The sequence below is a fragment of the Balaenoptera physalus genome, assembly GCF_965194825.1.
Source record: "Balaenoptera physalus genome assembly, chromosome: 4".
In the NCBI taxonomy this organism is placed as follows: Eukaryota; Metazoa; Chordata; class Mammalia; order Artiodactyla; family Balaenopteridae; genus Balaenoptera; species Balaenoptera physalus.
Window position 1 is genome coordinate 50,439,165 of NC_138891.1, and position 17,261 is coordinate 50,456,425.

A 17,261-nucleotide genomic window follows, 5' to 3' on the forward strand; every position below is an offset into this window, starting at 1 on the left:
CCCGGCAGCCTGCATTGTTACCCACTGTGCTCTCCTGGGAGATTATTGCAGCTTTTTAGTTGACACTCTCTCATATCTTACAGAGCCTTTTCTGTCTGTGCAGTTGATTTCTTTGGGGTCTCCTTGAGGCAAGTCTTCTCTAGAAGACATGGTGATTTGCCCAGCAGAGATATGGGAAAGCTTAGTACCTGTGACTTATGATCTATATCTTAGAGTGTTGAGTAGGAAGTTTTGTGCTTGCTGAAATCCTTCTCGTCTTTAAATCTCATGATTGTTGATAGAGGGATATAATAAGCCAAATGTACCAAAGGGAGTTAAAACTGTTTAATGTAAATATAGCCCAAGGACGACTTCTCTACATGATAGAAAAGTACACATAATAGGTCTTACTTGAATGCATGGAGAGAAGGTGGCTTGATGATGGTGATGATGGTGATGGTGATGATGGTGATGATGATGAGACAGCTTACACTTGCAGAGCACTCACTCTAGGCTAGGCAGTGTTCTCAGTGGAGTGCAGATACTAACTTATCTACAGTGAGCAGGAGCTGTCAGCCTAGCTTTTAATGTCAAAAATGAGACACTTGAGCCCTTTAGGAATTTTCAGAAAGTGACAATCGGGACAGGTTCCCAGGAATGGTTAGTGAGGTGGGTTGCGATGGGCTCATGCAAGCTACCCCTTCCTTGGTATGTGAACTTGGGCAACTTAACCTCTCTCATGCTGTTTCTTCATGAGTATTATGTGTAAACAATCGTTCCTACCATAAAGGGTTGCTAAGAGAATTAAATGAGATAATTTATAAAATATAAATGCATGCACATGGTACATGACAGCTGCATAAATGTGAGTTGCTATTGTTGTTGTTACCATTACTCTGGCCATGGCCACCTCTGATGATTTTTGACCACGGGCAAAGGACCATTTTCTTTCTACCAGTAACTATGGTATGCTGAATGCTTCAAGTCTGTTTCTTAGGGCAATTCTCAGCTCATCAGTTACCATCCTGGGCTGACAATGGAATATTACTCAGCCATAAAAAGAAACGAAATTGAGTTATTCGTAGTAAGGTGGATGGATCCAGAGTCTGTCATACAGAGTGAAGTAAGTCCAAAAGAGAAAAACAAATACCGTATGCTAACACATATATATGGAATCAAAAAAAAGGTACTGATGAACCTAATGGCAGGGCAGGAATAAAGACACAGACATAGAGAATGGACTTGGTGGTGGGGGAAGCTGGGGTGAAGTGAGAGTAGCATCGATATCTATATATATCTATATATATCTATATATATAGCTAGTGGGAAGCAGCAGCATAGCACAGGGAGATCAGCTCCGTGCTTTGGGAAACCTAGAGGGGTGGGATAGGGAGGGTGGAGGGAGGCTCAAGAGGGAGAGGATATGGGGATTTATGTATGCATACAGCTGATTCGCTTTGTTGTACAACAGAAACTAACACAGTACTGTGAAGCAGTTATACTCCAATAATTTGTATTTAAAAACAAAAACAAACCAAAAAAACCCAATCCTGGGCCAAGGAGGAAAACTGTACTGGGCGCTCTTGGGAGTACCACGGTCCTTGCTCTCAGCTGGGAAGGAGTAGGGAGAAGCTGAGGAGGGATGGAGCGAAGCGGAGACCCAGAGATAGGATGAGAGAGGGGCAGCAAGAAGAGAGAGAATTCGCAGCAAAATAGAACTCGCGCCTGACGCGGGCCCTCTTGTCGCCGTCCATTACTTGGAACTGGATCGAATTATTTTATTTCCAAATTGTATTATTTCCAACACTAACCGTGCGACGCTCGCCGGCGGGGCGGCGGGATCACCCCCTCCCTAACTCTGCTTCCCTCCACATCCCACTCCTGACCCCGCCCGGCGATTGGCCTGCTGGACCCGGGGCCGTCGCGGATTGGAGCTCGCCGGCCGGGACTGCGGGGTTTAAAGAGGGGGGCGGGGGCGCGCTGCCCAGCCGCGCTGCTGTCCTCGCCGCGCGCCCGTCGTGCAGCTGCGCTCGCTGCGTCTCGTGGCTTCCCGCCTCCTCCAGCATCCCGCATCTCGCCGTCGCAGGCCAGCGGCTCGCCAGCGCGGGAGAAGGAAGACCGGGGCAGGCGCCGTCCAGCCCGGGCGCGGGCACAGCTAGTGAGGGGCGAGGCGCAGGGACTCCAGGACGGCCACGATGGTGGCCACATGCCTGCAGGTAGTGGGTTTCGTCACGAGCTTCGTGGGTTGGATCGGCATCATCGTCACCACGTCCACCAATGACTGGGTGGTGACCTGCGGCTACACTATCCCCACCTGCCGCAAGCTGGACGAGCTGGGCTCCAAGGGGCTGTGGGCCGACTGCGTCCTGGCCACGGGGCTGTACCACTGCAAGCCCCTGGTGGACATCCTCATCCTGCCGGGTAAGGCCCCTGCCTTGCAAGTGGCTGTCCTAAATAAACCCTTTCCTTCCGGGCAGACGGGGGAGGGGAGCATTAGGCAGCGTTCACAGAAACATTTGGGGGCTTGAAGACTTTGGGGCATCTTTTGACACCTTCAGTCCTACTTTGTTGAGGAGGAATTAGGTAGCCCTGAACTTAACCTCTCTCAGCCTCAGTTTTCTTATCTGGAATTTGGGATGACAGTGGTGGCCACTGGCCGAGTCACCCTGAGAAGGTAATGAACGGAGACATAGACACATAGTTGGAACTCCGTGCATGTTAATTACCGTAGCCTCACCTGCCGCGTGCTCCCACTGTGGGTGGATCAGAAGTACTTCATCCCCCGGCCTCCTCCTGCAGGCGCCCTGCTTTCCCTGTTACAATCCACCCGCAGAGGCGAGGAAGAAAGAGAGAAACAAAAGCATTCCAGCTATCCGAACAGGCGCAGGCTGAGTTTCCCAGTCCTTGTGGGACGGCCCAGGTGTCCTGGCCAAGTTAGGGCCCTCCTACCTGCGCCCAGTCGGTTCCCACAGGCCCCGGGGCCCGTCGCATTTCCCCCACCCCTTGCCCCCGCAATGGAGGGCGTCGGTCCTCGGGCCTGCCGAGACTCCCCTCCCAGTCTCTGCACCCTGGGGTCGGAGAGGGAAGAACGGGCGCCCCTGGGAGGGCCCACTCACCTTGGGAAAAGGCGCACCTCCGCGGGTCGCCCCCTCCCCTATGGCTGTGCCTCAGAGTGGGGAGGGGAGGAAAGAGTTGCGTAGTTTCCACCTTCCCCGACGCCAGCCGGTGCCGAATCTTAACTTGCTGCCCCGTTGAAAAATTCTGGGCAAGTTTCAGTTCAAATTTAAACCTCGAGCCAGTTGGATGATTGGCAAGGTCTCCGGAGCCCCTTCAGGATTTCTGCTCGGAATCTTGGCTTATCCCGGCCCAGGCCTAAGCACGACTGTCTCGCTAGCCTTTGAGAATGGTGCGCCTTTAAAGGCCTATCCCGGTTTCCTTAACAAGTGGAGTAACTGGGCGGTCGGCCGGCTGGAGTAACTGGCCCCCGAGGCCGCCAGTCTGGGAGACTTTGGCTTTGGCCTTCTCCTGGATGAGCCTTTCGCTCCCGCAGACTGCCCCTCTTTAAGCCTCACCTCAAGTGCTTCCTATTTCCAGGTCCTTGTAGTCGGAATCTCTCCGCCCTTCCTCCTTGCAACCCTGGTATTTGACCCCTATCCCCGTCAGTGCACGTTTCGACTTTTCTGTTCATTGTTTGTGAGTCAAGTTCTCCTACCACATTTTAAATTCCTCAAAGATACAGATAGCATCCTACCCTCTTTGCATCTTCCCCTGCACCTGGCACTGCCCCTGACACACCGCAGGTACGCACAGTGCGTGCCAGTCCTGCCCTCCATTTTGGACTTGCAGAATGACAGAGGTCTGGGGAACCCACATGTGGACCCACCTTCAGTTGAAGCTGCCGTTGGTAGACCTGGGTCAGACTCTGGGATCCAGTGCTCACAGTCCGAGTGATTTGGGACAAGTTCCTAACCTCTATGAACCCCAGTTGTCTTCCTTTAAAAATTAAAACGAAAAAAAAAAAAAATTAAAATGAAACCAACCCCCTATCTTTCAGAGTTGTTTTGGGGATTAAATGAGATGAGAAATGTAAGCCTCCTTAGATGTAGTAGAGGCTCCATAAATGGTAGCTCTATTTTTTATTAAAAGCCGGGCATGGTATTTTTAAGAATCTGACTTGAAGCATAAAATTACTCTCTGCTTCCTTCCTCCTGAAATTAAGTTTGCTGAGCATCCAGTGACAAGTGGTTTATTTTAGAGAACATAGACCATCCTACAGAGGGAGTACATTTTAGGGAGGGCCTAATCCTTCCTGTGGTCCCCTCCCTCACACTGTAGGTGGGGACAGGGACAGACCTCAGTCTCCTTCTTTAGATTCTCAAATGTGGCCTTGGCATCTGGCATGTTCACAGACTGTGCCATGAATTTCAGAATCCGGGTGGCTGGCTGACTCTCCTCTACGCCAGCACTGGTTCTCTGACCAGTCGCAGGGGCTTAGGGCTGAGGTCAGAGGTCTTGCCTCAGACCTCCTGTGGCTCCTTTCTGGGGGTCTTCAAGTCAACAGATACTTGATTGATGGATTACCCTTAATTCAGAAGAAACTGAGTTGGGCAATTGTTGGGTGCGTGCCCTTGTGGAGTCTGAATTCTGGCAAACCGCATCTTGCTAAGAGGCAATCTTGCTGTTGGGTCTTGGTGCACAGGTAGGCTGGCCGGATTTGGTGTGAGGGTCCTGGCACATGAGGCAGAAGCTGGGGCTTGTTTTTGGGTTTGCCATTAACTCTGCTTCCCCCAGGCCACTAGCTCTACTTTCCTCTGAGTCAAGAGGGAGAGTTACAACTCCCCCACCCCCTTTTTTTTGAAGGAGGGAGAGTGTTTTAGTGAGAAACGATACATTTAAGTGTGTCATATTCTCCCAGCACCTTGTCAGATTTATTTTACATAAATATTGCACATATTATAATCTGTTTCTTAATAAAGTAGTTACCTGGCATTTTATTTGACAGTATAAAGTTCAGGTAGCTTTGCTCTACTCTCATTATTCAACTCGTTAATTCCTTCATTCATAATTGTATGTTTACATCATCTGTTGTGGGCACTGTGTTAACTCCATGAAGACCAAGGCAGGTGTCTGCCTTCTGGGAATCCCTGGGGCTGGAGAGATGCCTTTATGGAAAATGGACCATTGTGGAAGCATGCCCAGGGCACAGTCGGGGAGGCAGGAGATGGCACCTGACCATCTATAGGGGACAGGATTCATGAGCAAGCAGCATCTGGGGAGATATCAAGAGAGGAAGCCTGAGTCTTAGCTTAGTCTAGAGGGCCACATGCTGTTTATACACAATGTGAATTAAAAGCACATGGTTAAGGGACAAAATCACCTAGTACACCTGGAGATAAAAGTACTGCCTTGACACAGAGTAATATTAGGAATACCAGTAATAATAGCTGACCCTTTTTGGAGTACTTAGCATGTGCTAGGCACTGTTCTGAACACTTCATGAATTAACGAATTTAATCTCAGTTGAATTCCATTGGAGAGATGTAGGTACTATTATTATTTTTACTCTATAGGTGAGGAAAGTGTCGAGACACTTGCCCAAGGTCACACAGGTAGAGCATATCAACAGCAGGCTGGGATCAACACAGACCATCGCAGGAGACTTCTTCGAAGATTTGAATTTTAATCTGAATTTTTTCACAAGGTGATGTAACAGTGTAATTGTACTCTTGGCCTCTTCATCTCAGAAGCTTGGATGAGTGGTCTAAACCAGGGATCCCCATTCAGTCTCTCCAGCCCCCAACCTTCTTTTTTTTTTGTCACTGAGTCACTTTAAAAGTTGAACCTGCAAAGTGATCTTGGACAACATTTAACAAAGTCCTGGAGTGGGGCAAGAGGGAGGAAGGCAGATGGTGCTGAATTCCCGTGAGACAGGATTGAAGATCCAAGGGGACCCGTGGCCTAACCCACCCTGTCTGCGCTCTTGTTCCCAGGCTACGTGCAGGCCTGCCGAGCCCTGATGATCGCTGCCTCAGTCCTGGGTCTGCCGGCCATTCTCCTGCTGCTGACGGTTCTCCCCTGCATCCGAATGGGCCAAGAGCCTGGCGTGGCCAAGTACAGGCGGGCCCAGCTGGCTGGCGTCATACTCATTCTGCTGGGTAAGACAGCTTTCCGTAGAGCACACCAACTCCCAGCGAACCTGAAGAATCTCGGGTCTCGCTGCTGCTTCATCGAGTTCAAGAGACGAGTGCAAGGAAGCCATGTGAATCCACTGGCGGAAAAGCCCCCCACAATGTGTATCCCTTTATGTTTCTTGGGCGGTTGATGCAGAGGGATAAGTAATGTCTGTGGGAGTCACTGAACATAAAAGTAAGTTAAGGGACTTCCCTGGCTGTCCAGTGGTTAGGGCTCTGTGCGTCCACCGCAGGGGGTGCAGGTTCGATCCCTGGTCCGGGAACTGAGATCCCACAGGCCGTTTGGCGCCGCCAAGGAAAAAAAAGTTAAAAAAAAACAAACAAAAAGGATTTTGAGGGTATACCTAAGAGAGAAAACAGAAAGCAGAAGAGAGTTACAGGGCAGCCCTCCACTCAGGCTTCACGATGGAATACCTTTTTGGAAACACCTGTGTCCAGGTCCCACTGCAGGTCCATTGAGTCAGAATTTCTGGGCATCAGACCAGGCAAAGATATTTTTTGAAAGCTTCCCAGGTGACTCTTGAGGGCAACCAGGATTGAGAACTTCAGTTAACCCATAAAGAAAGACCAGAGAAAGAGGAGGGCAAGATAAAAGTAAGACGCTGAGGGTGGTAGATCACTAGGTGATGATTCCATCTTTTATTCAGTAAGCATCCACTGAGCACCTGCTGAGTGCCAGGCACTATGGTAGGCACTGGGGATATTGGAAAAAAGGAGGTAGTCTCTGCTTTGAGTGTACGTGGACATCTTGATATAGTGTGGTACGTGCTCACGTAAAAAAGGTACACAGGCTGTGCACACACATAGGAAGGCACCTGATCCAGACTGGAGGAGTTTTCCAGAGCAGAGGACCGTAGCGATGAATTCTGAGAGTTGGATAGAAGGTGGTCAGCTCATGGATCGGAGAGAGGGACAGCTCAGGCCAAGGACACGACGTGTGCTTGTTCAGTGTTCCTGATTACACCTGCACCCGGGGGTCTTGATTTAACAACCTAGGGAGGGTCCTTCTAGCTCTACTCTCTGACATGCATTTTAGGAACAGCAGCTCTTGTTGCCAAGTGCCCTGAGACATTGTGAGGAGACATTGGTTCGGATATGAGTTAGATATAAATCATGTTCTCCTGGGACAGGAAATTCCCATCCCCAAACTGGTATCAGACCATGTGTTTGAGGGGGAAAGGTAAGGAGCCAAGGTTCTGTGTGGATCAGTGCCACTTAGTGATGGTCACACACAGTGACACCGGTGAGGTGAGGAGACATGAGACATAGGGGTAAGGTTTCCCTTGATTGCAAAGGGATGGAGGTTTTCAGAGGCTTGTGAAGCCACGGAGAATTCAGAGGAGGGGCTTGCGTGTGTGTTGTGTGTGTGTGTGTTAATAGGAGTGAAATTACCTCTGTAATTTCCAGAGAAGAATTTGGGCATGGACATTTTGGTTCCAGCCACAAAGAATTTGTGTGAGAGTGCCACACGGAACACACAATCACCATCCTGCGCTTCATCCAACTCACAGGGTCCTTCCTTGTAGTGCTTTTCGGTGGTCAGATCTTTGTATCTGAACTCCCTTTCCAGTAGGTAGACAAAAGCTCTACAAGTAAACTGGTTTGCAGAATCCAGGTGAAACCCTTCTCATCCTAGATATTTGCGGTTGTTTGTAACTTTCCTCACATTCTTACAGAAGCCCCAGAAGGCTTTCTCTTTAGCTCTGAGGAGGCCAAAACCAAAGGATGGGTCCGTTGTGTTGAGTGTTCATCTTTAGAAATCCTAGCCTTCCATATGAGAGGCACAGAATATCCACAAGTAAGAGAATACATGAGAAAACCCCAAACCCAAACCCTGTAGAAAATAAAGATATAAAAGCAAAGTCACAGAGACAAATTGGTATTTAAAAACCCCCTGAAAACAACTTAATTGTCCAGTTGAATATAATGATTATTAAAAAATAACAACCAGTTGTTTGAAACTTCCTAGACAAATTAAATACTGTTTTTTTCCATCTTTTTCAAGTGGGTTGGTGGATGCAGACAGAGTCATAGAGGGGAGAGTGAGAGGGGTGGGCAGGTACGGGTGTGAGCTCCTCAGTCCTTGTTTGCTGCCCAGCGGGAGACGATGGAGGGGGCAATGAGTGGTCTGACACCCCTTCCCCCAGGGAGGCTGCCCCTTTCTGGCCACTCGCTGTAAGCATGGGATGAGGGCACTGCTCCTTGCCCTCTTGTAGCCTTGCATCTCCAGCGGTACTTGCATCCTCTTTGATTGCTCCTGTCCGGATTTGTTTCTCAGTGGGTCTCGGCTTGCCTTTGGGTTGGATGTTGTTTAGACTGGAACAAGCTCCCTTGCTTGCTCGCTCTGGAAATGTAAAGCTCATTGTCTCAAGTGTGGCACCTGCTGGCCTCCCCTAGGGGTCTTCTCGGCAGGGAGCCCGAGTGCCTTGTTTCCCCTGCTGGGCAGTGGGTGGAGGAGCAGGAGAGAGTGAAGCCTCCCTTTGTGTGGCCCTGGATGGGCTTCTGTCCCAGGGGTCACCAAGGGTGCTCCAGTTGAGGTGTGGTCCCCGACCAATGGGGACCAGGCACACTGGGGTGTGGGACCCTGGGAACCGGAAACAGTGTCATCAGTTCTTCCTGACTCTGAAAACCTTTCATTATTTTTCAGAAAGCTTAAAAAAAATTATGTCTGTGGTAACACAGCTTATCTTCTCAGGAGTCTGAGTTCAGTGTTGTGAGGATTTGGTTCTTGCTGTGGGGGAAAGAATGGGAGCCTGGTGCTGCCAACTTCTTAAGCCAGATGAGTAGTTCAAGCAGCAGCAGGCTGCTCAGATCCAGGATGGAGCGGAGGCAAATCTAATTCTAATCAGTGGCTTTTCAAGAGCCCCTGCTGAGGTGGGAGGTATCTATGCCCTGAGATGCTTCATCTTATCATGTGGAGTCAGACCAACTGTACTAAATCTTGGACCTACCGCTTTCTAGCTGTGTGAATGGGGCCAGTTACTTAATGTCTCTGAGGCTTTATATAAAATGGGGACAATACTGCCTACTTCTGAGGTTGGTAAGAATAGTGAAATGATGTATGCAAGTTATTTAGCGTGCATGGTGTCTGGCGCCTAGTTGGTGCTCAACAACAGGTTGCTATTTTATAGCTGTTGTTGTTTAGAGGAAATAGAGAGCTAACCTAGAAGGCAACTGGGTATTCCTTCCATCACGTCTAATTTCTGCAGGGTCATTCCACATGTGGAACTGGTAAGGAGAGATGACGAACTGTTCCTGAAAACACCAGGTCACATCCTGGTCTAATGGAAATATTTTCTTTGCTTTCTTTGTAAAAACCAGAGTGTAGGGATCAATAGTTTGAGTTTTTGACTTATTCCATTATGAAAAGTCATGATAAACTACCCAACTGAAAATGCTCAAGCTTAGTTCTGATTCAGTCTAATTCTCATCTCACTGTAAGTTACGAAGTACTTGATTTGGGTGTTTCTTGGGGAGATGGGGTAGGGAATGGAAGGAAAGGAAATGTGTTTTCCTTCCTAAGTGGAATCCTTCGTCTTCTCTCCTCCTTTTAAAAAGTATGGCCTCAGGAATCCTATTTGTATTGGAAAAAAGTTTTCAACTTGGAAATTATAGGCTAATAATGAAAGTGCCGTAAAATAAAGGGTATATGCAAATGTGGGAAAAATTGAGCTTGTCACACACATAGAATCGGATGTCCTAGGGGGACTGGGAATCCTTGGGTGTGAAATAAACAGTGATGCCCTTAATCCCGGAGTATTGAGATAATAGAAAAAGTCTTCTTTCAAACTCATTAACTTTACACAAAGTTCCTAATCTAAATCAAATTTCATGTGAGTAGAAGAAAGGATGTAGCATCTTAGTATGGTTGTGGCTTAAAATGACCTTATTAGTAAAATTGGAGGAATTAAGTGCTGTATGAGGTCTTTCCTGTCTCTAACTTCAGTGTTTTTTAAAAAATTAACAAATAACCACGAAGCTGGCTTTTAAAAAAAGTTGTAGGAAAAAAAGAGATAACGATATGTGGAATAGAAATAAAGGGAAAAAAAGTGCTGAAAGCAGGCCAGGAAAATAATGTACTCAAATATTCCATTGACTTGATGACTGTTGTAAATATTAGATCTTCATCAAAGTCATTGCATACAGGCCTGTGTCCTTTGGCAGCTGTTTTCTTAAGTCAAAATTTAGTCAGTGACAAATGAAAAAAAGAAAGACAAAAAATTTTCTGGTTTCAAATTATAAGGAAACAACAAATACATATGACTCCAACCAACAGCTGGTTAGAAATCGGATTACTTGTTGTCTTGAGTTAACTGGCTTCTTTGTGAAAAGCTAAAGTGAATCGCTAGTTGGATTGTATGACATAATAGCATCAATTGCGGAAGATAGCGTTCGGTGCATTGTAAAATGTTAAATGGAGGGGGATTTTAAGAAAAGGTGTTGTGGAAAATTTGAAACATACACAAAAGTAGAGGCTAGTGTAATGAACCCCTGTGAATCCAAACTCATTCCCAATAATGATCAACTCACACTCAATCTGCTTCGTCTCTATACGTCTACTTTTCTCCCAGTCCCCAGATTTTTTTGAAGCAAATCTCAGATATCAGATCAAGGAAGATTTTTTACAGTATTACTAATGTAAGTCAGAGTAATTTAAGTTATTTTAATGAAAATATTGCTTTGTGCTGGAAATGATGCCTTTAAAAGTTCTTTCAGTGCTTAGTACTGAAAGTGACAAAGCCTGAAAACAGAGGTGTTCATTGGAGGAAGGAAGAAATGTCAGGGTCTCTTGCTCTTCTGTCTTTCTGGGCTTCTTTGTCTGTCTGTCCTTCTCTCTCTCTCTCTCTAAGTTGTTACCTCCAAAGCCAAACACACCTGTACCAATTTTCTTTAACTTCATCACATTTATTTAACTCCATGTATTACCCCGTGTCATCTAATCCCTAAATAGATGAAAAGCTACACTTACATTTCATTGCTCTTAAACTGCCTTCCCAAATATTTTCTGTGTTTGGCTACATCAAGATCATTGCTAACTTTTAATAAGGGTATTTCCTATCAACTAAAGAACTGATTGTATTAAATTATTTGAAATTTATCAAAAAGGGCAAACAATTTTATTCTATGAAGAGCAAGGAATTCTGCTTGTGAGAGGACCAAGTCCAGATGAATCTATATCTACCCAGTGAAGCTTTCTTCTCCCCTTCTCCTTCTTTTGTTTTTTCAGATGAAGATATCCCTAATTTTCACTTTCTACTCCCCCACAAGAGGCAGAATTTTTTTCCTCTTGTGCAGTTAACTATTGCATCTTCTGAAGGTAGAAGAGGAGGAACAAATTGAAAAATCTAAGTGTTAAAATTCCCCCTGTCCTATTTTTAGAGACTTAATTTAAAACTAAATTCTGATGACATAAAAAGAAATGAATATTCCCTTTATCTTCCTTCAATGTTCTTTACCTTATGGGTAACTGTGACTTTTTAAGAAAAACATTTTCTTTATTTTCCCAAAATATGGAGAGAATCATTACAAACTCTTTGTATGTGTGTGTGTTTGTGTCTGCAAATAGAAATAATTCTAGCAGGCCTCCTATGTCTTTAAGAAAGCCAAAAATTACTGCCAGTTCTATTAATGTGTCACATCTTTTAGTTGAGTATGATATGACTTGCATTTTTAACTTTACTGATTAAAACTAGTAAATCAGTAAATCCCCTTTCCCTTCAAACCATGCTGAAATTGAGTAAACTCCTTTTTTAGTTTTTAAACATTCTTCATTGTGAGTTCAGTTGAAGGTCACTGTTCCCAGTGAACCTCTCATTCCCTTTATGTTGTGTGGCAGTCTGTCATCTTCTAGTGGTTTTTGATGTGGTTCACCTTTGAGAGCCACAGGAATTCCACCCAGAATTCAATTATCTACTAGGAAATAAAGAGCATGCTGGTGCTCATTTGCCTTGTTTTGCATGGATTGTAAAAGAAGGAAATCTTTAATGAGGTAAATCATGAGCTTGTATCTTTGAGTGTGTTAAAGTCACATTAAAGTTTTATAATTTTGGAAGTCAGTTTTGGTGTAGATGAGGTGGAGAACAGACTGGAAATGTATCTACCTCTCATCTATCCATCTGTCTGTCCATCCATCCACCCATTCACTCACCCAGTCCTATAAGTTCATTATTTAAATGTTGACATTTTTATGATTTTTCCTTTTTCTAGTGAATTATATAGGAATAAAATCTAAAAAAATCTCTAGAACATTCAAAATCAAGACTGATAATTACTTTTGAATAGCGAGCCTGATTCTTTCCCTATGTGAAGATAACCTAGCTTTATTACTTTGCTTAGGAAAAGGGAAAGAATTCAGTGAAATTAGAGGCAACTTTTAAATCTTATTCTATAAAATCTAAACCAACCTGCAAGTTAAGTGAGGTTTAAATGAAATGTGGAGAATGCTTTTGTTTGTGTGTGTGTGTGTGTGTGTGTGTGTGTGTGGTATATATAAATACAAAGTAATTGAAAAACATAAAACTTAATTTGAACCATAACCTGTTTTGAATCCAGTTAATAGTTTATAGGAAAGATCAATTGGATTCAACCAAATCAACTGGGAATCAAATCTTTTTTTTTTTCCCTATGGAATTCGGCTTTTCCCTCCTCACTTTTCCCTCTAATCAAGCTTGGGTGTTTGGAAGCCCTTGCTAGGTTGCTGGTTTTGCCCGTATCAGAACGAATGACCCTTTTTGGCATCTAGGGGTGTGTAGCTGGATTGTGTCTTGATATGAAGAATCTAGAGCAATTCTTTCTGGCTCAAACACTCTAGAAAAAGCTTGTGCCCCTTTCATGATAGAGAAAAGGCGTTTCTCTGTGCCTCACTGAGAGTATAACTATGACAATAGCCAAGCAGTTCTCCAAGAGTGCCAGATTTGGAATCTGTGGCCAGAGGAAGAGAAAGAAAAAAAATGTATCTTAAGTATTCAAAGCCCTGCGTTGGAAAGGGAAGGTTCCATCAACCAGATCAACTGGTGTTCTTGAGAATACTCTATTCACAGAAGGAAAATACATCTTCTTATGGTATCTCGTATAAAAATATTACAGAAGCTGGCATGATGGTGCTTTACTCTTTAAGTGAAGCTATTAACATATGGATAGATTTTAGCTTCTTAGATAATCTATCAACATATAAACTGCTTAAATATATGAATAGTTCACAGTTAATGGAATGAATTTAGGCTGTTAGAAAGCCAGTTGGAGCAATTCAAAGCCCCCAAATTCACTTTCTTACTTCGGACTTCCACTTGGGATCTATACTTTTTTAGGACAGGAATCACATCTCTTTATATATATCTATACACACCTTGTGGGGATGGGCTTAGTGTGTTGTCAACAAAACCCTATGTTACAAGCTACACAAGTGCAATGAGATAGTCTAAAAGGTCTTTCAAAATGGGTAAGACTTAAATCTTTTCTTCAGTTTAGAACTAATGTTCAGGGCTGTTAGATTTGAGTGCTATGTTAAAGAAAAATTACATTTTTTTCTCTGTGGGCATAGAAGTAAGTTAGAAAATTACTCAGTATGAGCAGAAATCAGAAAAAAGCTTGCTGAGTTGAAAGTGACAAGGGTACCCCAGGTAGCAAACAGTGCAATGCCCTGCCATGAATTTATCAAAGGCTTTATGACTAACAATTAGAAACCTTATTATTATTATTATTACTTTTTGGTCTGTCAACTTTAATGTGCCATCCCAACCTACATCTTTAACTAAAATTTCTGTCCTGCTGTAGCTGTGAGAGATCAGATGATACCAAAAGAAGAATAGAGTTACTTTGTCTAGAGTGTTGTTGTGTAGTACATTAGCCACTAGCTACATGTGTTCATTTAAATTTAAATTAATTAAAATTCAAAATTTGGTTTTCAGTCTCACTAGCCTCATAAGAAATGTTCAATAGCCCATGTAGCTTGTAGCTACCCTATTTGACAGTGCTAGTGTAGAGGTTTAAAATGTTTTTTCAAGTCTTTATAGGCTCCTGCCTGCCCTGTTTTGTTCTTTGCTTGGGAGGAGGGGAAGAACTAAATGATGTAGAGGCTATTTCTTATGATGATGATATTTGCTGTGATGGGTCACAACCCTTGAATAGGTAACTTCTTTTACTCTGAGAACTGTTCATGTGTGTATGGAGATTTTGTGATTGTGAGCAGCATAATACAAACTCAGACTCTTAGCCGATACTCCGCTGATGTCTGGCAGTATTCACCACAGCAAGAGAACTTCCATAGCTTCTTCCGGTCTTTGTACTATGAATTGACCAAATTGAAAGAATAGAGTGGAAATTGGAGTGGGCACTGTCTTGTTTCTCATTTTTGAATAGCTCAGGTCATCCAGTCATTCAACTGGTATGCATTGAGCACATACTCTGTGCTTTGTACTGAGCTAAACTCTGACTTTACAAACATAAGACATGGACCCTGCCTTCAAGGAACTCAGAACTTGGAATGGGAAGTAGACACGTAAAGAGATAATTATAATGCAATTAGGTAAGTGTAAGAGTAGAAGTATAACTATAGGTATATAAAGTCAAGATATATAAATAAATACAAATACATATTTTTTGGACTTAAATGATTTATTTCTAGGTTTTTTCATCAGAGTTCTTTTGTCCCTGCCACCTGTTGAAAAAATAAGGACCTAGCAGTTTGGTACAAGCTTTTGATCAGCTTATTCCATGGATTCAAACCTTTAGGTTCAGATTGCCCCTGCGGGAGCAGAGCTGAGTGTATTGAGTTTTCGGAGTTGGTTGGAAGCCAGAGGGGTGGGCATGTGGAGTGAAGGGCAGCCTGCCCGCTGCTGGTGTGTGATGGGGATGCCCAGTCACAGCCCTCTCCGTGTCTCCCCAGCTCTCTGTGCCATTGTCGCCACCATCTGGTTTCCTGTGTGCGCCCACCGTGAGACCACCATCGTGAGCTTTGGCTACTCCCTGTACGCGGGCTGGATCGGTGCTGTGCTGTGCCTTGTGGGTGGCTGTGTCATCATCTGCTGCGCCGGAGATGCCCAGTCGTTCGGTGAAAACCGTTTCTACTACTCTTCGGGCTCCAGTTCCCCCACTCATGCCAAGAGCGCCCATGTATAAGAGAGCCACCAGCCTGCCCATGGAGGTGCTATAGATGCTGGGCCCATGGCCCTAGGTTTGCTTGCCACAGTGAGGGGGTGGGAAGCCCACTCCTCTGCCAGGCTCCGAAGCCAAAGGTCTAGAAAAGCATCCTGTCTGGCATTTTGTAGTCTTAACACCCCCTCTCCTTTTGTTGCCTTAAAAGAAATCTTTAGCTCAGATGCCACACACTTTTTCCATGGTTTTGCCCACTATTAGCTCTTTTCTGGGGCATTCCTTTGTCATATATATATATATATATATATATATATATATATATATATATATATATGAAAAAAATTTCCCTCTCTCTTTAACTTTTAAATATCTTGCAAACATTGCTGAGTTGGGTGTGGGGAGAGAAATAAAAGACACTTTCAAACTGTTACAGATGACAATGGGAGCCTCATAAAGATGCCTCTCTGTCCCCTCCCTCCTCTCTCAGCTCCAAGGTCACTTAGTTATAACCAATAGAAAAAGATAGAGTTGGGAACATGGGGTGGGGAAGGGAGGGGAATTGTGGAACTTTCCCTCCATGGGAAAGTTTCCCTTTTGTAAGTTGAGGGCAAGGGGTGGAGATGTTTTTTAGTTTGTGATTTTACATTTATCTGTACATACTTTTTCAAGATTGCTCATTTTTATAACCATGGTTTTCCTGAAATTCTCAATTCATCAGTATGAAGGAAATGAACCAAATAGACTTTAATGATACCATAAATAACAGTACAAGTGAGTATAACGCTAACTGACATTCCACAAAACGTTTTTGATTTCCAGGTTTGTATGATGTAGTTTTGAATCCTACGCTTGCATGTGCTTCAATTTAACACATTTTAGAAGCTTTTCCCCATTCCTCTCTATTTTCATTCTGTTAGCTGCCTTGAAGCGATTATTGTTTAACATAAATTGTACTGTTGAATTTGGCTTTATGGGTGCAAACACTGATGGTGTATCAGTATCTGAGACCCCAAACTCTCCAAACATTAATGGTGCATTTTGTTCTTTAAATGAAATCTGTGCAATAAAATAACGGACTGTCTGCAAAACTGGCCTTTAATATTCTGTTGTATCCAGAGGTATCATCCATCAATTGAAAAATTTTTCATTAATCTCTACTAGTAATTTATAGGGAATCTGGTCAAGGGTTCAAGAACAAGTCATTCTGCCCTGCCATGAATAATTGAAAAGTTATATTTTATTCACTGTATCGTGGTGGTAATGTGTGGTAGTAAAAATGTAACCTAGATGCTCTCTAGGTCTCTTAAGTGCGGATGTTATGGCTTCTTTAAGTCATATATAAATAGGCAGCCATCAGATATCAAGTGCCAAGTATCACACAGTCAAACTCCTTTATCTACGTTGAGTGCTTAGTAAAGGAATTGACTAGGTATAAAAGGAACTATAAAACAATCCCATTTTATTGGATCTTTAGGTCAGAATATCTAAATGCATCTCATTCAAACATATGCATGTATATGTTTGGTAATTTTGAACAAAGACAAATACATTGAATTGATTTATGTGTGTTTTCTATACCAGAAACTCTGTCAAGTTACAAGTCTGCTCTAAAAAAACAGATTATAGTCTATTTTGGCCGTATTTTTCCAAAAATACTAATTTCATTAGCTGATAGTATAATGATTGGCAAACATTTCCTCTTCGGAAATATCCACTTGGGCTAGTCATTTTTGTAGAGATCTGTGTACATCAGGAGATTATGACCTGGTGGAAACTATTTCTAAATTACTTATGGAGAAAAGATAATCTTCTTGTTGGCCAAAATATTTGCTTAATTATGATACAGTCTTGTAAGGACACAAGTGGTGTGATTATTTTGGAGGACGCTCCCTACCTCATGAAAACTTGCCAGGGAGTAATGATTGGGAACATGGATAGAGCAGGAGGCTCTCAGGGGGCGTGGACAAGGAAGGCCCTAGGTCCCCACAACCGTCCCCC

The 17,261-nt window shown here is 43.9% G+C and overlaps 1 protein-coding gene across 1 annotated transcript; it reads left to right on the forward strand.

The window, feature by feature from the left end:
- The first annotated feature begins 1,946 nt into the window (after positions 1–1,946).
- CLDN11 (claudin 11) lies at positions 1,947–16,351 on the forward strand. Its single transcript, XM_082459057.1, has 3 exons — positions 1,947–2,400; positions 5,970–6,134; positions 15,055–16,351. Exons 1-3 carry the CDS (start codon positions 2,175–2,177, stop codon positions 15,285–15,287), a joined length of 624 nt encoding a protein of 207 aa, XP_082315183.1. The 5' UTR covers positions 1,947–2,174; the 3' UTR covers positions 15,288–16,351.
- The last annotated feature ends 910 nt before the right edge of the window (positions 16,352–17,261 follow it).

Bases quoted from the DNA above. Each gene is read 5' to 3' on its own strand.
- CLDN11 (XM_082459057.1), top strand. From the start codon at position 2,175: ATGGTGGCCACATGCCTGCAGGTAGTGGGTTTCGTCACGAGCTTCGTG. The intron at 2,401-5,969 runs GTAAGGCCCCTG...TCTTGTTCCCAG, and splicing joins GGACATCCTCATCCTGCCGG to GCTACGTGCAGGCCTGCCGA. The intron at 6,135-15,054 runs GTAAGACAGCTT...GTGTCTCCCCAG, and splicing joins CGTCATACTCATTCTGCTGG to CTCTCTGTGCCATTGTCGCC.